The sequence below is a fragment of the Tachysurus fulvidraco genome, chromosome 2 (assembly GCF_022655615.1).
Source record: "Tachysurus fulvidraco isolate hzauxx_2018 chromosome 2, HZAU_PFXX_2.0, whole genome shotgun sequence".
NCBI classification, from domain to species: Eukaryota; Metazoa; Chordata; class Actinopteri; order Siluriformes; family Bagridae; genus Tachysurus; species Tachysurus fulvidraco.
In genome coordinates, this window is record NC_062519.1 from 34931820 (window position 1) to 34958179 (window position 26360).

The following is a 26360-nucleotide window of genomic DNA, read 5'->3' on the forward strand; positions in this document are numbered from 1 at the left end:
AACCCACCTTGTTTGTTTTGTGACTTTCTTTTTTTTTCTTTGTAGTGCTAGATTCTAAACTTTCCTCTGCAGTCCAATCACACTCCTATCACTGCTCAAACTCCAGCACTGTGTCTTGCTAGAAACAGTTAGGCCTGCCCAGAAAACCACACACAGACAGACACACAGACAGACACGTCATTGAAGGTAAATTGGAAAAGGGCAAGCTATCCAAGTGAGGCTTTTATCCAACAAGACACTTCTTTCCCCTCTCATCACATCATTGCAATTAACATCATGGCAGCCAGGAAGGTCAAATCCTCATGGTTCAGCTCTAATTTGGAGCTTTTTCATTTATTAAGTCAGGGAATGAGATTAGGCTGGTCCAGAAGTGCTCAAACTTTAGGGTGATTCACTCAGGTCACCAACAACCTAAACTTTCATATACAAAACAAACACACAATACAAGGGGGGTGGGGGGACTTCAGCATGCTAAATGAGGACAGGAGGAGACATGAATAAACTGTGCACAATTAGAAAGAAACAAGTCATGGTCTTACAGCTTTGGAGGAAAAATTGAGGCTTTAAAAAAACAAAATAAAAAAAATCTAACCCTACTGACTGCTACTATGACAACTGGGTTAACTTTTAAATACAGTCTTGAGCTGAAACAGGGTGGATCTCGTCTGGCCTTCCATCGGAACCCAGACTGCAGTGAAAAAAGCTTTTGGTCCTCAGTGTTCCAGTCTTTAATGGTGTCCAGCCTGCCAATTACTACAATGATTCAGAAAAAGGTTAAGATTGGACTGCTGTGTACACTCACAAAAGACGCCGGTGGAAACGCCTGTGTGCAGAAAAAGCCTCAGATAAATCACATGCAAATGACATTGGTGAGAATCGAACCGCAATCGTTCCGACTGGTTCAAAATGTGGGTTAATTATGGGTTAAGATTAGGATTAGATGCAGCTAGAAGCACATGGTACCTTCCCAACAAAACATAATTCCATTTTAATTCCATTTTAGAATAACAATGTGACGAATACTGATCAATCAAGACATTTTATTAATATTCATAAATATGAGTCATCTATATTTTTGCATTTGATCATTAGTAAAGAACTGAAACGCTAGCTGCTACACTAGGACAAATAACCTACAATGCCATGGTCATGTGACCCAACAATCATCACGCAACTTGCTTAGCCGTACACCGTACGACAAGGACCTAGATGATAGATTACGTGTATTAAAATAAGATTGTGGTCTACGGGTCCTTTTCAGTTTGTGACCAAATTTTAAACCAACAGTGAAGTGTTTCATCAGCCACACACTAAAAAGAATATTAAAATGTACCAGCTGCTGGGGAGGAACCTACAAGGGTAAAACCTTCATACGTTTAGGAACTAAGAAGGTGAATTTAAGGAAATCTGATGGGTCGTAGATGTAAATTGAGCCTAAACAAAATTCAGACAGATGATAGCAATAAACCATTTGTTCCTCTAGCATTAAGGTCTTAGATATTACAGTGAACCATCTTCACACAGGAGATGATTTATGTTTTATGCCCAGGGAATTCCCCATTGGATAACTTAATGACAAGCTGCCACATGCTTGTGTGTAAACAAACGTCAGGTGTAATGCCATGGCTAAAACAGTGCATAAAAAGGGGGAAAGATCACTGAGGAAAACACTGCTGAAAAGGTAAAAGATCAATAAAAAAAAAGTCCTATAAATATGCAGTTACACTCAGTAATATACATATTTTTCATAACTGTGTGTCTAGATCACCATAACCAAAAACCACAAAAATCCCAACACACAAAATTTTAGATTACAGGAAACGTGGCATAATGCTTTAAATGGGCAGACGTGCATTAAAAATCCCCTTTGTTCTTTACGCATTTGATAAACCGCTTTAAAAACAGCATTAAAAACTTCCTTCTTGCCTACAGTAGGGCCAGGCTCACAATTTTACTGCCTCATGTGGAAAACTGAAATCATACAATCATGAAAGCTGGTGACAGTCTCTTAAAAATAGCTTAATCTAAGCTCTAATTTCCTCTCCATACACACCGACCACAACGGTGACAAATGGCTCACACAGAGGCCAAAAACAAGTCAAACAGTCTTTCATTCAGAAACATTAGAAGCCATGACTGTTCCCACAAGTGCAATAAGCTGAACTGTCCAACACCTGAGAAAGAGTTTATTTCTTTCTGAGAGAATATGGAACTTTTCCATGCCATCTTAGCTCGTTCAGCTGAGAGAGAAAACCTTAGCCGAGCTCCCGACTCAGATTATCTCCCGAATTCAGAATGGAAAGAGGATGAGAAGGAAATTATGTTTAACTTTTAGACGTCAACTCGTCACGTCCAGCAGTACTTGGTGAGACAGCAGTTTCCACAGAGCAGCGAGAAAGATGAGATGCTGGAAAATATGAGAGGCCAGTTAGGCCAGCTAGGCTTTCCCCACTGGAAAGAGAGCAGACCGACCAGCACACTATTATTACTGCAAGAGCAGACGCTGGTAGTTTAAAGCTCTTTTATTCCTCGACCATCGCCAGTAGCTGTGCCCGAGGAGCTCTGTAATAATTACCCTGCAGGAACACTTAATGGTAATATCCTAGCGTGTTTGAAGTCACCAGACACAAAAGATCTATTGACCATGATTAAGTGAAGGCTGGAGGCACGTCAACATGCAGAGCCTGTGCATGCCTAGTCATGTGGGCTAATTTACAAACCTGAACAAATTGCTTTAATTACTGCTCTTGGATGCGGAGCTTTTCTTGTCCGACACGAGACAACGACCGTGCAGCACAATGGCAGTCAGGAAAATGCTGGCACAACACAAAAGCTGTCGTTTCACTCATTCTTGTCTCCTATTGAAAGTGTCTGGAGAGAAGGATGATGAATTGCCACTGTATTGGTAAGGAGGAGTTGGACAGTCACCATAATGAACATCTTTCATCAATTAATACAGAACGTGCAGTCACAGCGAGAACAAACGCCTCTCAGAGGACCCTCTGCTCGGCTGAGGGTACAGCTGTGAGACTGTGGCAAGTTGTCAGTCATGTCATCAAATAGAAGAAATCTATCTGTAGTGCTAAAGCTGATAGTGGAGTCACAAAGGAAACCACTAAAGAGGAATGGACAATGATGCCACTAACATACATCAAGGGAAGTTCAGCACCAAGACTGCATTTAGTCATGGAGACAAGAACTATGGTTCACTTACTGGCATTGGGATGGGAACATCTAGGACAGCAATGAACAACCATTTCAGAGGTCCTTATTTTAGGCCAAACCAAAAACAGGCATAAAACCGACAACTCCACCTCCAGAAATATAACATGCTGCCAGAAAATTTCGTAAAGGATGCAAATCTAAACAATCTATAAACAGTCACCATAATATTGTTCCCTTGAATACAATTTTATTGCTTGCTCATGTTCTCTCTAAAAGTTCTTGTGCTGTCAAAATGCATATAACAGATTAATAGCATGGACAAAATCCCATTTGAGGACATTAAAGCAATAGTGTGTAAAATACACTTGCCTTGAAAACTACATTTGGAGAGGTGCCTAAACTCGAAATGAATGACTTGACTTTGGAAACTGGAAACTGTCAGCACCACCTAAAAGGCTAAATACCCTGAGTGCAAACAGCCACAGAAAAGATCTGCGAGAGGATACGATCTTTAAATCTGCTCCATTGCTCTGAATAATCTCCCAAAGCAGCAGAGCTGAACCTGCTGTAGGCTTAATTTAGTGCTCCGTTTACGTGGAGCTACTGGGTAGAAAATTGAGACATTCCAGGACGCTCGGTTCTTTGCCCCTTCGCATGGACACACACACACACAGACACACACACACAGTAACAGGCAAGATGTAAATTGTAAACATGGGAAACCTGAGCTGGCTTAAAGTCTGCACCTACTTTAGAGACGAACAATGAGATCATTCTACAGTGAGCCCTTTGGGAATTGACCTTGCCCTTGGTAGCACTGTGTTAGAGTGGCATCCCTCCTCTATTTCTCCACTCCCTTCTCACAAAGCTGCTTGAAAAGTCAGGTAAATTTTGGGGAAAATGAAACTTTAGAAGCAGGAAGCTTAAGACTGCCCAAATTACTTCCAAAGGGATCCTTCAGTGTGTGGCGAACAAGGGGATGGAATCAGCTGAGCTGTACCTCTTGCCACCTCTCGCTACAGATGGCGTAATCTACAAAAGGAACTCAGGAACTTGGAAGATAATCGAGGAGTTCAGAAAGGTGAATCTCAGCAGCGATGGCTGAATCCCACTGTGGTTGACAAAGGCCCCATAGTACTGAAGCCGCTCCCTGGGAAGCATGGTGAAATTCAAACCTTCAAACACTTGGTGTTTTATTGTTGGCATGTTTTACTGATCTGTGACCAGCAAAACAAGGTCTTTATCTCTAGTTTGCCAACAGATTTACACAAAGTTTAGTACATGTTCGTATCATGTTGGAATCTGCTTCAATTATGTAATCTCTCTGGGGCTACTTTTGTATTATTATGAAATGACAAATGATTTGGTGTGCATAAAACAAACATGGAATAAAAAAAAAAAAAAAAAGAAGAAGACCTGCTTTGGAGATTTAACTTTTTGAAGCCTGTGTGTAAACAGCCCATGTAGCAGGGGAGTCTGTCATTGTCTCTCTACGTGCCAGAAACACCAGGGTTACAGATGGTACCAAGGGGTCAGAAGTTAAGAAAACAAAGAAATCCATGGGAAGGTACACAGACTGCAACAAGCCTTTTCACTCTGTTTCCTAAAACCACCCACATTGAGCACTACATTCAAAGATTCTCTAAAGCTTAAATTATTTAAGATGGGTGGGACAGATTTTATTTACAAGTACATATATCCATTCTAATACTCATGCTTGTGTGTGTGTGTGTGTGTGTGTGCGCGCGCACACGTGTGTGTGTTGTACAGGGAATGAGCCTATGCATCTGAGGCCAGTAGGTAACTAATCTAAAGAGGATTTGTGACCGCCTGTTTGAATGTCTTGCTACGTTGGAAGAATAATAACCAAAGGCATGTTTACTTTTCCACACTTGACTATGTGGTAAGAAAACCGAGGATTCATTCTTTCACCTTCTCTGGTACGACTGTTCAAGCTTCTGTAGCTCGCTGGTTAAAACGCTTGTCACATGAAGAAAAGCAGAGCCGTGAAGCTAATACGCTAAAATCACTGCACGGATTGGGCACTCCGTAGTCTCTATGCACCCGTCAGACACCTTCAGCTTTAAGTCTATTAAGTAGTAATCGGGTTAAAAGGGATACGGACCAGAGAATGTTGTCAATCAATGCTATGGAGAATACAGTTTAGACTCCTGCACAGACAAGCATATGATACAACAACATAGAAGTGTCTGCATGTCAGCATGGTGGATCCAGAAGTCACAAGCATGTCACTTTCTAATGTAAAAGAGGTTTCTGCTCTCGCCACTTACACCACAAGTGGGTAACTGTTTTAGATACAGCATTATTTCTAAGTACTGATGGGTCTCGAAGCTAAAACCCCAACACACTGATCCTATATAGATCTGTAAATCTGTCCTTGCTGGACACTAAAGTATTCATCCTAAAAAAAACTACAGGACATTAAATAGAGCGCATTCCTTTAACACAGGCACTGGAAATGGCTGAGACAGACAGGATGAAATGGCACACAAAATAGACAAGAAGTGAAAGAAGAATGGGGCAAGCCAGCTCTAAACAAACACTGCAGAAGGACGTGGGACATTTGGCAGTAAGGTGGAACAATGCTGCAACTCCTTGCATTAGTCGTGCTGCTTAAGCTATTCACAGTGAAGTGACAAGGAGAAAACAGCCAGACTAGACAGAGTGATCAGCGCAAGGTGATTAAGCAGCAGGGCCAGCTGACGTCAGCAGGGAGCACCACAAATAAGCTTTATCCCCTGCTTGGCTGACTGACAGTTCAACTTTCTCCCCTTTTTTTTGCTTAGGCCACAGAGGACATGACCACCCACGATTACCAGCCGTAGGCAAACTGAGATACAGTACATACACGTATTCTTACATACAGACTTGATATTACATATTCAAGGTGCATAATTTAAGGCAAAAAATTACTCAGAACTAAGTGTAAATTAATATTTGGATATTAGATTTATTGACATTTTGCTCTCATCATCCATTGAAATCTATTTTTTACTTTGGTTAACTGTTTCTTATATTACCCATAATTCCAATCAATTCACCAGATCCCTCCTCCATCACCAGATCCCTATCTACAGAGACGCCGCTATCTAGTCGAGCTGGGTGCCAGCCGTGCTTAACCTTGTCTGAATTTTCTTTTTTGGTTGGTTTTGGTGTGGTTCTGTCATATTACATGAACACAATTTGAAACAAAAAGCCTCATAGGAATTTACTGAAGCTTTAGAGCACAGCAACTGTACACGATAAACGTTTAGTGATCAATAGACTAGTCAAATTAGCCACCATTGTAGACACAACCAAGCCTCACGTACATTTCTCACACAACAGACGAAGGTTAAATAGCATGCCATCAAGCTGCGTTCACACAATTCTAGCAGACTGTCCTTCAGGCTACACGACACCAAAATAGCAAGGGAATGACCTTTGTGTCGACCTTCTGTCAGGACTTCTGGATGGATCTATACATGGCACCATATGGCTGACTGCTTGTCTAGACTCTGGCGCATCTATGCTCAAACGGTTCCATTCCGTTTCCACCACTAATAAAAGCCTAGCGCAGAGAAAGCAATGAAAAAAAAAATGCAGTTTAAAAGCTCCTGTAGGAGGTAAATTATAGATTCAGTTGCACCTCTGAAGGACCATCACCACAGCTCATGTTTCCTGTTCTGAGGGGAAAAGGAGATCTGTTTGGCTACAAAGATGCATTTGAAGAACAAAGATATGGCAATTATTCAGAAAGGCTTGGGTTCATTCTCTTTCTTTACTGTGATGTCTACAGAATGCATTTACTTCTACAACGTAAAGAACGTCCGTCCGTGCTATAAAGACTAAAGTTGGCTTAACTTCACGAGCTATGATTAAGACGTAGCTTTGACGTTGACGGCAACCATTACGCTCAATATATCCTGTTTTCTGTAAGGGGATTCTTATCATCGTTTGTGTTTGTGTCTGTAACAAGAGTCATTTGGGTTTATTCTTGGTTTGTTATAGAAAGATAGTCCAAAAGTAGACACACTTTCGTAGCCTTCCATCGCTTGCCTTTAGGACACGATAGCTTGTAGCAAAATACATTATGCTATATAAAATTGCTGTTTCCTTATTAGGTTGCTTTATTTATATCACATCGAACACCTGGCAAGTCCTGTATGAAATCAATTATTTACTTGTGGTAATAGTCCACTCAAATGCATTTCAAAGAAGGACCTGATTTGTTTTCTCCAATACTGGGACTATCACAGGAAAAATAGAAGATGCATTTAGAGCAGAACATGGCAATATATACATTTATTGATCTGGCAACTGGCAAGTGAGACAAGGTCCAGGTTCCACACACAAGCAGCAGATGGTCTTGGGCCATAATTGGGACTCAACAGTGGCTCTGGCAGTCGTAAGATTTATTTATTTGTGCATAACCTTTAGCTCACCTTTACCCTTTAGAATGGAGGACCTTATTGGAGCAATGAAGTGGAAGGATGGAAATGTTTGTTGTATCTTGCAGCAAACCAAAAGATCATATCCAACAGTAAAATGGAAAAAAATACTTCCAGTTGTGGTTACATTATTTTTCTGATTCCTAATCCTTAATCTGCTGGAGGTAGGCAAAGCTACTAATGTGGTTCTTCTTTTGGTTTCCCTGCTTTAAATTTGCAGCGTTGTTAAGACTAGCATGCACGTGTGCACAAAAAAACTGTTATGATCTGAAATGATGCACATATTAATTAGTTTATTACATGGCAACAAAGACTGGCACACTTACTTCCTTTGCTTTTATTCTAATAAACACTTCTGCACAAACCAAACGATTCATCTCTTTATTGCTAGTCCAAATCCAACACAGAGGAAAAATGAACAAAGAAAGAGGATGCTGACTGGGAAGGATTATCAGCGCTAATCTGTTTATAAATGTGCACACTAAGGTTTTGTCCAGACTTGCCGCAGACCCCCTGCCAAGCGGGTGATGGAGCATCACAGCCACTGCACACCCACAGGGATAGAGCATCCATGTCACTGCCATATCCAATTTAACAGCTCTGTTATCGGTGTGTACACACTTATTTTCCACAAAACTTGCACGTTATTTGATGGCGCACAGTGATAAGCGTTAGACACATGCCATCGCCATGACACGCCGCAATATGGATGGCACTGCACACCATGTCTGACAAGTCATCATCTCGTCAGTCTGTGGGTTTGACCTCAACACTATGTGCCAGAGAGAGAACACCGATGTGTATTAGAAAGGGGTGTAACGCAATCCCAACAACCTTTATCTATTTACAGCTCCCAATATCTGTATCTGGATTGAAACCTACAGTAGGTGTGAACCAATTGAGACGATAGTGTGTTTGCTTCTTTTGGTCTTCTTTTTATTGAACTTTTATACCCTAGAATCCCTGGAAACTCCCTGAGGGAAGGAAGGCCAGTCTTCATGGTCTGTGAATTCTGAATCGGACAGCTTCTCAACCTTAGACACATCACCCAGGACTGATTTTAATCCTGCTCACAGGGTTATTGTTTTTCTTGGTACCAGCCCAAAATGTAATTAAAGTGGAACTATTTCCCAAAATATAAACAAATTTGTAGCCTAATGTAAACCAGTGCAAGTTACTGATAACCATTGTGTTTCATGTTAGTCACTTTAGCCTTTGAGCAATTTATATGACAACCATTTAAAGGGAAAAACCTCCTGCTCAAACAATGCCCGTCACTTCCCAAAGGATCCCTTTTCAAATTCACACCCATTAGTCTCTATAAACTTTCAGATGGGAATCTAGCACTCTACATGCAGGAAATGGGTCAGTCCCATCTGAAAGTATAGAGATGTTACTAATAAGGGACATCAATAGGTATCATTCTCCTGATATCGGATTCATATCTGTATCAAGCCAAACTGCACATCAGATTGCGTTCCTTACAGAGGAGAGAAAGTTCTCACACCTTAGGAGGCATCTAATCAAAATTTCCAAAAAAAGGTACATAGGCATTTTTTCTGAGCTTTAAAATGAAATGCAATCCATTTACTAGAATCCCCTAATGCTATACCAGCACTGAATTAGTATAAATAAGTACAACAGTCCTATAATCATAAGTAATGGCTGGTCTTTGAGAGTCCAGAGAGCTGCCAGGACAATCGGCAACCTGCCAGAGTCATAATGGCCTCATTTTACACCCTGTTAAAGGACCAACGCATCACTGTGGAACTGACAACCAGCATAGTCTCAACCCAATAAAATCCTTAACCGAAGGATCTCTGGAGGATCTCGGGAACAACCCAGGAGTGGCTTTCCACCTGCAAAAACAAACAATGCATACCAGCACAACCCACTCAACAGCCTAAGGGTCTCTGGATGTAATGAAACAGTTTACTGAACTCATACCTTCCGTGGTACTGTTTCACAAGCACACACACCAGTCCATGATCTGAGTCAGCACTAAGTAAAAGCAGGGTGAAAGGCACAGCAGAGATCAGTGAGGACAAAGTATCCCAGTGCCAACACTCATCTCCGTGACAAAAAATGGTGCCAAGACTGTCAGTGTGGCTAGCCAAGCCTTATGGCACAGTAGCGCTGGAAAACTACAGTTCTTCCTAGGAGTCTGTTAAATGTATCCTGGCAGGGCATTTCATAGAGGAGACATTTGAAACAATTTTCCTTTAAACAAAGCCAATCATGATCTGAATTGTGAGCCTGAAAATAAGAGTTGGCACAGGTCTGTACTGGAGATGCAGCTGTGCATCACATTTCACAACAAACTACCTTCAAGCATCATCTAATGACAAATCAATTTGCCAGACTGGTCCTTCCCAGCTGAATTAATTTTAATGCACACTTGGTATCCCCAGCTGTGACAGCATCTGATTAGGGAAAACAGTCAGGCATGGCAGCTTACTGCTGGCTTCTTTTTAAAAATGAGAAAAGCCGACATTCTCAGAGTCAGACTTGGCATGCATCAAACAGTTTCAGGTTCGTGAAGGTTTAGAAAGAACTGGAATAGAGGGCATGCTGGGTGCTTAATGTAATCTCAGTAATGATATGCAAAGCCAGAGTAACACTGAATGCAGTGATGAACAGCTTTGGTTATCAATTACGTTAATTGCCATCCTTTAACGTCTAGCCAGTGATGGGTTTTCTTTCCCAGGAGACCACATTCAAAGTGATGGCATTACATTTACTACCCAGATCTTAAATCGGTAGCACGAACAGATAATTTCCTAGCCTTTAAAATGAATAAGCCAACTTCACTAACTATAACCATTACAAAGAATGAAACCTATTTATGTCCCTTACCAACAAAAACGCTAGAGCAGTGAGAGCAGTATAAATAGAGTCCCTTTTGAAAAGTGTACAATGATCCATTAACCTACTTTATGGCAGGTAAAAAGAAAAAAGGGGAACATGGCCTCATTCCAGTAAGTCATTTTAATTCGATTCATTCCAGACACTATGCAACATGGCAAAAAATTTATTATTTATAAAAAAAACAAAAAAAACAAAAAAAACAGGATACTACGCAGTTGGTCCTGTGGTTTACTTTATGTCCCATTTTACAGGAGGACTGTCGTGTAAACCAAATGAAAATAGCATGTTTCGGCTGACGCTCAAAAAAGAAAAATAACTACCTTTTTATTAGGAGTCAACTTAAATGTGTGTTAACAATGGAACAGAATAGCAGGTGATAACATGTCATTCAACCAACTCAAGAATATGGCAGTAGTCCAGAGCAAACAGTAGCATTATTAGCACCGATGCTAGATAACCTGGGGCAATAGGTCCATTAAACAGATAAACAGACAACGATAATTATACATATCAGCTTTTATGCTTCTCAAGGAAATGTTTTTTCCCCCTGAGACGTTAACGGTTACCAACCTCCTTCAATTGAATACATCTTACTATAGCTTGGTCCTTTCTATCCAGTCTTTACAGTATCCAAACTCCCTTTAGACGTCATGCAGAAAAACTTTACAAGCTTAAAGAAAAGCCACTTACGTGATATTTAGAAAATGACCCAGGCTCATGGTCTCGTCTGATATATTGTGTTTATTACAAAATAATGCTGAGGGTTCAAGAATTAGTCCGTCTTTGTAGTTGTCATGATAACTGTCCTGGACATGACAGAAGCAATAGCTGTAGTTGGCATCAGTAAGCAGAGGAGTAAGAATGAGTCTCCAACTCGTAAATCCATTCATTAATCATTACTGAAAGAGGAAACTACTGGGTGTTGTTGAAAAACACACCTTTTGTGTTGATCCTTTTGTACAAAGTAAACAAGACTTGTGAACACACAAATGCAAACACACACACACACCCTTGGCATTATGTATATTAATATTTATATTATATAGATCAATCCTTACACATTTAGTCTGAGCTCTGGAGCAGAGTCAATGAAAATTCACATGAAGCACCATCCCCCCCCCCCCCCCCAAAAAAAAAACTGGAAAATGATCGAATTCTGGAATTATTGACAGCTGCAACACTGACATTCATCAACTCCCTTAGAAGCCCCTCCCCCTTTCCCCACCTCACATTAATAACTAACTTGGGTCTCATCTCCGTTTTCGTGTAAGTCTTCTTAGACTGTACTGTAGACCTGCAGGCTGGGTCACAGAGTCCAATCTCCTACACAGTTAAAACACAGGATCTCTCAGAAGCAGATGACTGGAGCTGCAGTTAACTGCACAGGATGATGGAAAGAGTAGCAGCAAGTGCTTTTTGGCATTCCGGGCGAGAGGCTGGGAGATGGTGGCGTGTCCGGAGGAAAAGGGTGTGTCTGGGAACAGGCGGCTGCCACATTGCCTGAGCCCGAGCTATGTGCATGCTGTAACAGAACCGTCGCTTCTTCTCTCCACCACTCCCTTGGTTTTTCCCGAAACCTCTCAGTATTTAGGACTTTCAACTCTTAAGTCTTACTTTATCCTTAGCTATTCGGTCTTCTCATGCTCACTAACCGTCTCTTTGGTCGTTTCTCATAGACTCACATGCTCATTTACATGTTTCAGCAATTCAATAGATCCATAAAAGTCAAAGAAACTATAAATGAAAAGGTCAGAGAAAAAAACAACAACACTAAATTGTCAGAGAAAAAGTATAACGTCAAATTGTGGACATTTTAATCTTCATAACAGATATGGGGGTAAATTTAACACAGACAGCTGACTGCATGCAACATTAACCTTGATACCAAGGTTGCATTATTCATTCTGAGGATCTTGGAATTTTCTCTGATTGGAGATGACATTTCAGCCCTGTGACAGCTAATGCTAATCCTGAACAATCGAATCAGTGGCCAGCTTTTAAATTGCCTGTGGAGAAAACACAGAAACGCCCCTGGAGACGGAGACTACATCAAATTCCTTATTCATGTAACGATCTGTTAAAAAAATAATAAAAAAATAACCTACTGTTTTCACTTTACATCAAATATTTATCACGCTTCAAACCACTGATTCAAACTGTGCAATTTAATGATGTGAAATTCCTCAAACAGCTTGGACACATGGATTAAAGCTTAATTACTTTAACTGAAAGCTGACCTCTGTGGTACATCTCTTAAAGTGCTCGAAGACAACACAACAAAGACTGGATTTTTGACTCCCATGAGGGGGGTGTGTGTGTTTTGGGAAGTGAATGAGGAAAAGTGAGAGTTTCACTTAGCTCCGGAAAGCGTAGCGAGTCACTTAAGCTCAGCAGTGGAAATGACTGGGTTCGAAAGGCATGTTGATGGCCTTCCTCTTCGAACGAGCGCCAAACTGTTATAAACATGGATGACGAACCACCAGCAAAAACAACAAAACGTGGGAAGAGAAGCATTGACCTGGTATTGACATGGCCTTGCTGTCTATTGTTTTCATCTTTCAAGAAGGTGACATCGTGTGAAACATATTGACATTGTACAACGTAGACATGTCTGTCGACACACACCACACTACCCCCACTAAATCGGTCAGGGAGGTCTATTAAGCCATGTACTAAAAACACAGAGGATATAAGAAACAAACACACGACAGGAAGTGGCATAGAGAAACAGGGTACCTGAAAGAAGTCTTACTGAAACTGATAACATTAGCACCTTGGCCTGATGTGTGATCTCAGAATGGTGCAGCTGATCAGCCAAGCCTCACACTTCGTCTCCAATGACCATGTCTTATTAGCCAGAGTCATTTTGAGTGTGAGGAAAATCTGCTATTTAAATAGCAGTTACTAGAAAATCAATGGCTGCCTGCCATGCCACCCATTTCATTCAGCATCATTCTTTTTACATTTCAAAGTAGGAGGCTTTATGGTATAAAACGGGATGCACTTATTACCAGGGATTTCAGAACAGCGTAACAGATTGAGTCATCGGGCAGGCGTGGGCTATTTGATAATCTAACCCTAACCGTAGTTTTTGGTTGTTTATTTGTTTTCGAAAATAGTTAACTGTAAGATAATAAAGCATAATAGATATAAAATATAAAATCTCTCTATGACTGTTTTGTCCTTCATTATCCATCGTAGGTATGCTCCCTTTTTTTTTTTTTTTTTGAAAGTGGGCACTTTTCCAAGACCTCCAGAAACACACCCACTTTACGTTGTGGTAACGAAACCCCTGGAATTTAGTGATGCTTTCATCCAAATCAACTTACAATTAATATAGGAAACAGCGGAGTGGTTTGGGTCTTGCTCAAAAAACGCAAAAGCACAGTGACAGCTTGGCAGTGCTGGGATTTGAACTCACAACCTTCCAATCATTAACCCAAATCCTTTACGACTGAGCCACCACATCCCCTGCTTAGTTGTAATCTGGATTTAGTGAGACCTTTACAATGGGGAAAAGTGTTTAAATTTGTCAGAGATACCTCAAGGTGTGCACTGAACTGAATGCCGACTCGGGTTTTAAGAGTAAGCAAGAAAAGAAAAAAGAAAAAAAAAAAAGAGAGAATAAAAGAGGAGGTGGTTTCTGAAAACGTTTCATCCCCATCTATAGCTAGTGGAACGTGGAAAAGGAAGTGGAGCCTCAGTGGTTAAAGCTTCAATTCAAAGCACCGATCAGATGGGAGATCTTACCTCTGCACTGCCAAGCTGCCCCTGAGGAGTTCTTTGGCAAGACCCTTAACCATCAACTGCTCAAGTGAATCCTTTTTCTATTAGAAGCTATGAGCTAAATAAACAAATGGACCACAAAACTGAGAGCTATCATTGCTTTGCCATGAGTTGACAGTAAGATAGAAGCTAAAATAAAAGCTGGTTCTTGCTTGCAATGCATCATGCTCAACTGTTCCACCACAAACTCAATCAAACTCTGTTAATGAAACAGTAGGTGCTTCATGATGTGGACCATTCAAGCAATTCCAGCACTTTATTTTTAAGGAGCACCAAGGTCACAGGGTTTGAGGCACTTCCTAGAATTTCTCTTCAATCTGAACTGCAAAATACATGGTGTTTGGCTGTACACCTGGCTCAGACATTAAGAGCCTTTTTCCAATGAAGGAAGCACTGACAATCAACGGCTGTTTTCCTCAGACGCCTTGGCACCTAAAGCACTATCCTCATAGCCTGTATGAGTAGAGAGGAGGTGAATCCACAGTAGACCCTCCAACTAATGCTCCTTTCTAACAAAAACAACCACCACCCGCCTAACTGTCACATGCAATATTTATGAGATGGAAGATGTAAAAATAAAAAAAGTAAAAAAATAAAAATAATAATAAATTCTAATTAAATTAATGTAATGGGTTAAGGGTAAGAGAGGTAGAGTACATGGTCAGAAATAAAAGGGATGCTATGACCAGGCCACAAAAGGCCTCTTGTTAAAATATTAACTCCAAGAGGGAAAGCATAGAGAGAGAGAGAAGCACGAGGGAGTACGCAAGGAGGGATGGGTCAGGCCTCAAGCTGACGAGGCTGAGTACTGGAGAAAGCAGAAACCGCCGAAATTCATTAGATGCGCTCTGGCAGGGCTGCCTTTTGGCACAAAGATAACGAACAACCACAGAGCCAGCAAGCTCAAGCTGTGTGCCTAACACACTCCCTGCATTTGTTGCTGCACACAAATCCTGTTTTCAACTGAACTGGTGCACCATCACCATCCTCCTCTGCCATGTAGGATCCTACCAGACGGTCCTACCGGACCTGTATGCTGAGGTCTGCGATGCTGAAAGTCCCATGGGGAGAATGATGCTCAAAAGCGTGTGCATGATGGTTTGTATCCTTAACTGTGGCCACATCAAAACAACAAGCAACACACATTTCAAGTGTCCTCTTTTAAATGCAAACCGAGACAAAGCACAATTACAAAAGCTGCCCCATGATCTGCTGTATTAGAGTTCTGATTTAGACAGGCCACTTCTGCTTTCCTGGATTTTTAGCTAGAGATAAAGAGATGGCCAGGATCCCCTAGTTCCTGTTCAACTCTGAGGAAGTCAGAACTCATAGTCGTGCTTGCAAGGAATTATTTAAAAGGAGTAATGACTCCACAATTACTGCAGATTCATTTCATATGTGTTTAGGATCCAATTCACTGATCAGTTTTAGCAAATCAAACAAACATTAGATTTATTGCCAGGGCTTCCAAAGATATCCCTCCAAAAAGACCTGGCAGTCTAGAAACCAGTCGATTATCTCATTGTGTATCTGCTGCTACGAACGGTGTGTAAAACCTGTCTATAGGAAGACAGCACAGGGTTACGCAACACTCACAGGACAGATACAAATAAGCTATTAGAAAAGGAGGGGGAAAAAATGGATAACAAATATTTCCGTAAGATCACTTTGAAAAATGGTTGTTTATGCAAGCCATTTTCTCCATGAGCCTGAATCGTACTGATTGATGACGGAAGCAGATTAACATCATTTAATCATTTAACATTTCTTTAATCGCAGGTCCATCAGTGGAGGATCGTAGGACTATCAGTGGAGGATCATTATAAAATTGGAGAACAAGCCTTTTATAAAATCCTGCCATAAATTTATTGGGCTGTTGTCAAACAGTTTGACAAGTAATAATCTTAAAAGGGATGCTGTAATCCTGCAGTCTAAAATTGATTTAAGAAAAAAAAATTGCAGCTGGAAATGTGGCCATCGTCACTGTTTGGCGTCGACGTACGTACACAATGTTCCAACACGTCAAACCGATCAAAACGGCTTCCCGCCACTTTCAGAAGATTTAACTGAATGGGATTGTTGTGTCTAAAGGTAGCCACACCTCGATCTGTTAGCTGAATTAGGAGCGTTCCCATTTTTATTATTTCATTTCCAACCCTCATCTGAGTAAAGACGTAGGCCTTCACCTCATCAGGCAAGCAAACTCACTGCTGCTGCTTTTTTGTGGTCTTCTGACTGGTTATTAACAATCCTCCCTTGAAAAATGGGTCTTTTGCCGTCTCACAGTACATTTACAGTATTTACATAATTGGTAACCTTTTTTCCCATATGAGGGTCTTGGACAGGATTAGAGGAGCAGAGAGCTGTCACTCGGCCAGTCCCACATTATGTGATCCTCTTGGCCAATCAAATCATCGGTGACTCAAAAAAAAAAGATAGAGGCAGTTTTCTCTGGCACGCTATATTCAGGGCTGGATTAAGAAGTGTATGCTCAGCATTAACAGAAAAAGTAGCAAGCGGCAGAGAATAGAAACACTCGATGCACGCTAATTCCCAAACAACTGGCAGATTAATAGTCACCGCTGTGATGAAGCGCCTGCAGTCTAACAGTAAGCATACGACAGGACGTAGCTTGAACCTCTCAAGAAATAAAACCGGTGGGAATTGTATGTAAACCTGCCTTGCACCAACGTCTCCCAGGGTGCCTTCGAGGATGCAGGGTGGAGACAATGACGAGAATAAATGGGGAAACCTGAGATAAGAAAAATGGAACCTGGACTCAAAATCATAATTTATAAGAATAATTTAAAAAAATAATAATTTGATACAGTTGAGCTAATGAACTCCGTGACACGAAAGTGCTGAATATCCCACAGCCTACACAGAAGGAGCGTTTCAAGCCCGATGCGCACACCAGCCTTTTTAACCTCGGCTTGCATTTATTTTTAAATAAAACTAGTAAACATTCATGTGCTCGTGGTGGCCCTAATTTTAGCCTCTTGCCTTGGAGCAACAAAATTACACATACATCAGCTCAGTGACCACAGGATGGCTGAAAATACACCCGGTTTGCCACATGCATGACTGACTGCGAGGGACATGGTGAGAGGAATTGGGGGGGGACTGGGGGAGGCAGTCAGGGCGACAATCTCGTTTAAAATGCAAGACACAAGACGAGGTGTGCCGCATTTAGCTGGACATTCCATTTGCAAACGTATAAAAACCTAGACAGCCTCCAGAAATAGGTGCAGCTCAGATGGATTCAAATAAATAAAAAAAAAAAGCAAATCATAAGAGTCCAGACTCAGAGATGGACAAATCGGTATCAAGTGCGCCATGAAACAAGGAGATCTTGGGTCCTTTGTGCAATCAGTTGATTAGTTGACAGGAAGATTCCTATACATACATTACACACATCCATAAAAGAGAGAGGGAGGGGATAAAAAGAAAAACCCTATTAAACACCCAATAAATTTATGAAAAAAATAAGATACAAAAAACCAAGCTGCCATATAACGAGTACAACGTGCAGACATGAACATTAACCACAAGAACAGAAAAAGATGTTAGCCAGACTACAGATAAGGTCATTTCGACGCAACAGCGGAACAGCATTCATAGGTGATTCACTGCCCAACAATAAGCTGTGGCACTTCAACAGAAGCCTTATTAGAATAGGATAACAAAGCTACACTGCGTCTCTCACACGGCAAACGCTTCCATTTCTTTCTATTAAAGCCCTTAACTAGCTAACTCGTTATTACATTATTAGCAAACACTTTTAAAGCCTAGTCAAGTAGGTTACATTGCAACCATTTCAGAACCCTGTAGCTTGTGGTGGAGATTTCTCAGGGTGGTGAGCTAATGAATTTATCATTTGTCCAGACATGAAAGCACAGGCAGACCTCGTGGCTTGGTGTTCGAACACTCATTAGCTAAGCGAATAAAAAGCTCTGCTATGACCATGAGGAGAGTCATGAACAAGCAATACTGTACATTTAACGAGCACAGCAGGGCAAATCTAATTAGGCCATAACCATAAAGCAGTCATAAAGCAAGTCAGGGAAGAAAGTTATGATCCTGATTCTCGGGACAGTCAATGTCCAGATGGCCTAAACAAAGGCTTGTGAAACATGCAGAGCAATGCTGTGAAAACAAGAAAAATGTCACTGGGTCAACACAAGGAATCCTTCAGCTACTTGTTTAAACGCAAGCATGCTTCAGACACACACTGTAAATAAGAGAGGACTTCCTGTTTTTTTGGCATAACCAGCCTGGCTGACCAGAACACACTGCAAGATCAATAATGAGCCATCACACACAGATCTTTAGAGAAGAGTCTATGAAATGAGCTGCAAAAGTACAGCACTACCACAGCCAGGTAATTCCTGATTTTGCTCTGGCACTTTTGGGGTTTTTTTTCTAGATGCACACTGTTAAAAGGAGTATACTGTACATGTGGGAGGATTGCAAACATGTGGCCAGAAAAACAGCAGAAAAAGAAAAAAAAAAAGGAAATTTATCTGCAAGGACGCAGAAGGACGGCAGCGTTTCTGCTGACGGGACGCGTACGAGCGCATGCACACAAAAAACCTTTGTGGTTTCACTTCTGCTGCATCAGCATGTGGCTGCGATTCGACAATTTCCGCAACAGGGTGCTTATTCAAGATCAGTGTGATCTTAATGCTGGAACATTGCCTTTGCTTTCTTGGAGGATGCAGCGGACGCAGGGATTTAGTATCATGCAACACTGGCAGAATTAAGGCATGAATAATGTTGGAGGTGTCATGACATTCACCGGGAACAAACAAGCCACACTGTTCAAAATAATTACCAGAGCGAGTGTGTTATTGTGGACACAAATATTTGCACTGCACATGCCTTCATGGTGAACTAGGCAGAATTCTGCAGCATGATTTGCACTCCCAAAAAAAGCTACAAACCCAGACAATATAATGACAGCTTTATTTTGGAATAAATGCTAAACTGAACATTCTCTACTCCAACAGTCTATAAGTGACACTGCGGAGGCTCTGCTGTGGGTAAACTCATGTTGTATGTAACCTAGTGAACCAGAATTAATGTATGCAGTGAGAGATTTAAGCACTTATATACGTCGCTCTGAATAAGGGCATCTGCCAAAAGCTGTAAATGTTGTCCTCATAGTTTTGCAAAGAGGATTACAGCATTTTAAAAAAAAAGAAAAAAAAAATTTTAATAAATAAACACAGATATAGGCATCGTGAGCAATCTGTACTGACAATAATCCATCACAGTGCATGTTTTTTTATCCATTATACTTTTAAACCTCGAAAATTTACAAATACTACATAATATCGAGAAATTGTTTAACAAATCCTAGCCTGTGACAATTACCCGAGTTTCTATGGTAACAGCCTCTTAAAGACATATAGCTGCTTGTTAACTGAATGATTTCCTGCACAAAATAGCACAAATGAACATAACTAAACCATTAAACATGTTGGCTTATGGGATCTCCTAGATTTAGAATACATCCTGGTGGCGGATCAAGTGTTTAAGGCTCTGGGTTGTTGATTGACAGGTCAGGGGTTCAAGATCGCCCACTGTTGGGGCCCTTGAGCGAGTCCTCTAAACCTCTCTCTGTTATGGCTGACACTGTGCTCTGACCCCAACTTCCAAAGACGGGATATAAGAAGAAAGAAGGAATTCGTGACGTAAAAGGCAACGATGTTTAAACGGTATACGGGATTACACTGCTATGAAGGTATTCGGTGTCATGAATGACAGCACTTCAGTTCGGCGAGCACAGAGACATGCACACTTATGAGACAAACCTACAAACACACCTCTGTTCCTGATGAATACAAATCCATAAATAAATAAATAAATAAATAAATATCAATTGATTAAAAAATAAATATAGTAAAATAATCTTCACGTTGTAATTTCATGACGATGGAAGAAACAGACAGCATTAAGTGACATCACAGATCATACACACAAGACTCCCAAAAAAAAAAAAAATTTTTTAAAAAATCAAGTCACGACAAAACAAGGCACGGCTGAGCAGGTGAGATGTTCCCACATTAATAACGAGAAAGTATTGAGCTTGTCTGCAGAACTCAGCCTGCCTTTTATTTTGTGCCAGTGAGCTTTTGAGTCGTTTAGTGGAAGCGTTTATGTCGGGGGGGAAACGGCGGCTGTGAGATGAATGATGATGAATTGCAGGCCTTCAACAGCAAAAATACTCCCTCAGCCACCGTGAATATGCTTTCAGCAATCATGCACCAGGTGCCATGACAACGAAGCCTAGCATGTGAGGTGCAAAATGAGGAAGTTACAGGAGGTTTGAGGGTGGCTCCATGACTTCACACTTAATACAGCTTAACTGTCACAGTATTACAGGCACAAGCATGGGTTTGTGTGTGTTTGTTTTTAACAGAACTCCAAAAAAAAAATACACAACCACAAATTTTTTTAAAAATTATGGATTTTATACTAACTTATAGTATAAAATAGTATAACTTTTTTTATTATATAAGCAATCAACTTTGTTGCACAGAATGTGATTTTGCTTTGTGGTCTCTAGACTGGCTTTGAGCAAATTCATGAGAGGTTAGAGACCGAATTATTGGCAAAAATTGGTGATAACAGGAAACAGTATTGATGGTGTAGACTGTGGACTTTGGCTTCACTGGAGCTACACAAAAAGCTAGCGAAAGTAAAATGATGGTGAAGATGACTGTCACCTGCGGATATTACAGCAGACTGATGCCTGTAGATCACAAAATAACAGGTCGGTATTTTGTCAAAACACTGTCTTTAAAAAAAGAAAAAGAAAAAGAAATGGCTACCAAATGAAGTGGAAAGTGATGCATGCGATCGGCTTTCCCAATAAAAAAGGGCATCAAACAAAATTTTGATCTGTTATTTGTCAAGAAAGTAGATGATAGAAAAAAAAAATAGGGGTCGATGCAAGGATACAGAACAAGGACACCGACATCACATATGTTACAGCAGAGAGAAATTCTTTTCGTTGCATATATCCCAGCTTGTTGGGGTCGGAGTGCATACAAACCTACATTTTAAGCCGCCGCAGCTTTGGAACATTGGCTTTACTTCCACACAAAACCATTAAAGCACAGCTTCTTTCAAAAGCACATAACTGACCTCTGTATCACTACATCGCTCTCTTTACAGTTTAGCAGTCAATAACACGCACACAAAGATGAAAAGCGGCACGCGACTCGTGCTTTAGCCTGGAGCTAGATGGTGGAAGAAAAGAACAGAGCGAAGAGGTCCAACGACATTGTGGAAGGATTCTGGGCTGCTGTGATTGACACATGGTCAGGTGATGAGAGGTTAGTCTACACCGATGGGGCGACTGCACTGGCCAAGGTAGACACTGCTGCCCGTGTGCTCTGTGTACATCATGGCACGGACACAGAGAAAAGTGTTCTGTTTAAAACTGTGAAAATGTCTTGTAGCATCTAAACTTAATTCCAGCCTGAGACTCAGTGTCAGGACACTAGAAGAAACAGCAGCTACACTGAACTTACTCAATTTCAGCATCTTCAGAGGAAAGCGTCTTTATTTAACAGTCACGAGTAACCGTTTTAAACAACAAACTTCTTAAACTTTGTGGTCACTTTACAAGGCTGTGTCTCTCTCAGGACTTGTTGAAACTCGCGATGCAGTAGGTCTTGGCCATGTCTATAAAGGACTGAAGGCAAAATGCTCTGACGTTAATAGCAGGTTGCCCAGCTGTGCTGTCTCTAACCAGACCTGCTTGACTGCAATTAAAGCACACATCAAATGCACATTAAAGCCCCTACTGGTCCCAGGCACGGGGGAAAAGGCTTTTAGAAGCACAGCCTCCTCTCCAGGCACGTTCCACCTGCCAAATGCTGCCTGTCATTTAATCAGAGGCTTCTGATATCCGTCCAAGCTTAATTTCATTTTGCCCATTTAAGAGCACCATAGTCGTATTTACAGTGAAAGACTGTACACGCCTCGTCAAGCCAGCGAGAGTGGAAAAGAGGTCATTTTGCCTAGATGGATGGGTTTAGTAGACTGAACGCTTCAGGAAGACTTAGTGGGGAATGGGATATGAAGCAAATATGCAATCGTGGCTGCTGGAGAACGGGAAAGTACATCATCTCTTTTCACACAGCCCCAAATGTTTATCCGAAGGCACTGTGCAGAGAGGCGGAGTGAAGGGCCAGCCAAAACTCTAAAAGCTCCACAGCATGCGAGTCGCATATCAATACACTTCAACAGCTTCCTCTCCGGTTCTTTACTGGTGCGCAAAAGCACGAGCTGTTCCATGAAGCAAACGCTCAGCTATTCAACCCATAGCAAAGTATTCAGGAAGCTGGGAGGTCGGTTATACAGAACTGCTTTATGGTCAGGGGCCATCGTTCAGCAGAGTAAAGTCCAGACACAAACCCAGCAAAGTGTTACAGCAGATCGCACCAAGAACTGGGGGAAGGGAAAGGAAGGGAAGAAGAGAAAAAGAAAAAGAAAAAGAAAAGAACAAAATGCCATAGAGTGCGGCTTCTGTAGCAGATCCATGGTTTCAATACAGCCGATCGCAACCTCACTACACGAGAGACTAGCTCCAGGGCAGGAGACATCAAGACGGTAAAAATGGGATGTTTTAACCAACGTTTGTACATAATTTTACTTTATATGCCTTTCTTTGACTGATTAGTAAACTGACAACATGGCTGGTTTAGAGTGCTGATGAAAAACAAACGTTTTTCTACCTACATCGAATTCAAAACCGTGGCATCATCATCGTCGACCATCACACTAGTCAACATTGGTAACACATAACAGTTAAGATCTCTAATGTAACTGGCATCATCGTTCGGATGTTAGTTGTTTTATGTAGAATTTGATATAACTGCCCCTTATCTTAGTTAAGCGACATGGCTTCTTAAGAGTCACGGTGTTTCATATTTATGACTACTGGAGTAATAATTCCTTTATATAGCAGTCAGTAGAACAGTTATGAGTGCCGAGTCTGTGCTGCCAATCAACCTGAGCCTCGGGGAACTTTGGCCTGCTCGATACACACATCCATCTGCATGCTGCCGCTAAACTCCTGCGTTCACTAGAGGACACGTCACAGACATTTATATGAGAAATCCGCACAGTAACTCAGTGGAACAACTTTTGTGATTCTTTTTAATATGCCCCCGGCATTGACGGACCACTAACTATCACGTTGACCCAGTGAACTTATAAACCATGGAAACATCACCTTTTTTTCTGCCACAAAAATAAACACCTTTAACTGCTTTTTTTTGTTAAATCCTGTATTTTCACAACACGGAAAAGATTCATATTTGGTCTGCCTGCCTCTCAACAAGAAAGGAGAAAGTTGCTAAAGGAAATGGGACGTATAAATAGCTTTTTTTTCCCCTTAGAGAAATGAAACTATTCTGAATCAGCAATCCCCTTCAGCTGTAAATGAACCTGTTCTGAACAAAGCTGTTATTGTTACGCAGACTTCCTCGTTCCGAGAGAAGAAAGCGCACAGTTTCAACCCAAACAAAGATATAAAGCAGTGGCTTATAAGGGAGCTGCTCTGGTTAATGGTTTCCAGGGAGTTTGGATGATGGTTGTGGGGTGTGGGGTGTGTGTATGTGTGTGCGTGTGTGTGTGTGTGTGTGGGGGGGGGGGGGGTGTTACGGGATCCATTTTGCCAAAGCTGCACCCTATAATTTTCAATCGTCCAAATTGCAGTTCTAAGAGACTGTTACAAAAAAAAAAAAAAAAAAAGAGCTGATTTTAGAACAATGTGTACTACAGTATGATTTCAGATGGCAGAAATACTTTCCATGCAATCAGTGCGCTCTGACCTTCTGTTTCCTGATTTATCTGCATATTACACAAAGGGCCATTTGTTGAAATTGGCATTCAGCACACACAAAAAAACGAACAACCTGAAAATGCGACTTGAACATCTGCGGGGTTTTTTTAATTGAGTGGGAATTTCTGTGCACTATTCTAGTAGAAGCAAGGCAACTTTGTCTTAATGGACGGACTAGAAACCACCGGTTTCACCAAAAAAAAAAAACCATCATCTTCCTGTATTTTGATCTGTTTAAATGTTCCAAAAATTCTTATCTGCAACTGAAGTCTGATTTTACATGGGAAAGGGAAAACGTGAAAAGTAAAATTTTAGAAATGTGGAATTTCTGGGGTTTCTTCACACCACCATAGTGTTCCTCATATTCATATCTATATTTGTATTCGTTTAGAAAACATTCCTATTCTGAATAACATTCATTTTCGGTTACTTCTCTGGGCAGTGGTGGCTCAAGTGGTTAAGGCTCTGGATTGTTGATAGAAGGATCAGGGTTCAAGCCTCAGCACTGCCAAGCTGCCACTGTTGAGCCCTTGAGCAATGCCCTTAACCCTCACTGGTCCAGTGGTGCTGTATCATAGCTGACCCTGTGCTCTGGCCCCAATCTCCAAAGTTGGGATATGAAAAGTAAGAATTTCACTGTGCTGTAATGTACAAGTGACAAAATAAAGGCATCTAACATAACGATCATGACCCAATCATCACTCACCTCATAAGACCAGACGCATTGCACCCCGGCAAATCTGCGCACGCAGCGTCCCACTTCTACGTCCTCGTGTGTGGTGTACATCTCCTGTAGACACTGGCGGATGTGAGGCACCATCCTGCGCAGTACCTCGCGGCTCATGATCACGCCTGGGCCTCCCATGCAGAAGTTCTCGCCGGGCTCCAGTGCCAGCTTTCCCAGCTCGTCACGAGCACCCATTCCTGTCTGGCCCAGGAAAATGGCCTCGCTGCTGTTCAGGCTTCTCAGGAAGCTCTCTAGGCGCTCGCTCTTGATGTAGACGTCGTCGTCGGCACGCATGAACCACTCGAAGCGGTCCAGGTAGTGGTCGTGCATGTACTTGAGCATCATGAACGATTTCTTCTGTGGAGGGTAAGAGTCATCCACGTTTTTGAGGGCCACGATGGGGATGGGAAGGGACGTGTCTGAGCCCTCGCTAGAGAAGAATTCCACTTTACCTGGAATGCTCTGAGCCCAGGTCCTGCCCAACACACAAACGTGACCAGATATAGTTAGAAAACATTTTCTTTTTGGGGGGGGGGGGTAAAAAAAAAAACAAGATGCTGGTGAAAATGAAAAATAAAAACAAATAGAATTAAAATGAATAAATAAAAAAATCAAATACTTTTAAAAAAATAAATAAATAAATAATAATAAAAACTGTAATTGATCTTGTGTGCGTAGAAAATTTCTAAAGCCAAAAAAGTGACAGTAGTTTTGTTTAGTTCTGGTCAGCATCGCTATGTTGTGGGTTTCTGGAAGCAGTAAATTACACAGAAAAAGGGGTTTCAGTGCAGTTCAGAGGGGAGTCCAGATGGGGACAGTTGCGAAATCCAATCAACACTGTTCAGGACATGCAGCTGGACGCAAAAGCAATATGAACCACTGGTGTAACGGAAAAAAATACGTACCACCATGAGGAAATCAACGGAAAAGTATTCTATTCTGTAATTTGAAATAAACAATGAGGTAGACTGATCGCAAGAACAGCACCATAGTAGAAAACTGGTTACTAAGGTCCATGTTAATCAGGTTAAGTTCGAAAACATTTTTTTTCTCTATATATTGGCCTTCTGTCCACACCGAGACACTGGTTCTCTCTGGCAAAAAACTGAAACCACTCCCGAGTGGAGAGATCTGAATAGTGTCGAAGGGTCGAGAAAGAACATAGACATGATCTTTTTAGTGACACCTTCAGCGAAATAATTGTTTGAAGGAAATTCCCTTTGCCACGGATTCTTATGTTTGCATGCATGTGCTTGTAGGGAAGTGATGTCAGACGTAGATGTTCAGGGGGGAGAGAGAGAGAGCCATTTCAAATGAAAATGCAGTTTTCAGCTCTTTTGGGATTAAACGTGAAAGTAACAGAAGTAAATCATTCATCAGACTTGATGCAGGAATTTCGCTCTTAATATGATGTAAGCTACAATGAAAGGAAATTAAATAAGAGAAGCGAGAGTGTGAGAGATCTATGGTTCAGGCATGTAATTAAGTGGTTGAGGGACCA

General features: G+C 41.3%; 1 protein-coding gene across 1 annotated transcript in view; it reads right to left on the minus strand.

The window, feature by feature from the left end:
* Positions 1 to 26360, minus strand: part of chsy1 (chondroitin sulfate synthase 1) — a 48452-nt gene that overhangs the window by 19615 nt on the left and 2477 nt on the right. Inside the window, exon 2 of the mRNA XM_027162320.2 lies at positions 24839 to 25334. Coding sequence (XP_027018121.2) covers positions 24839 to 25334 — 496 coding nt within the window. The remainder of the gene's footprint in view (positions 1 to 24838; positions 25335 to 26360) is intronic.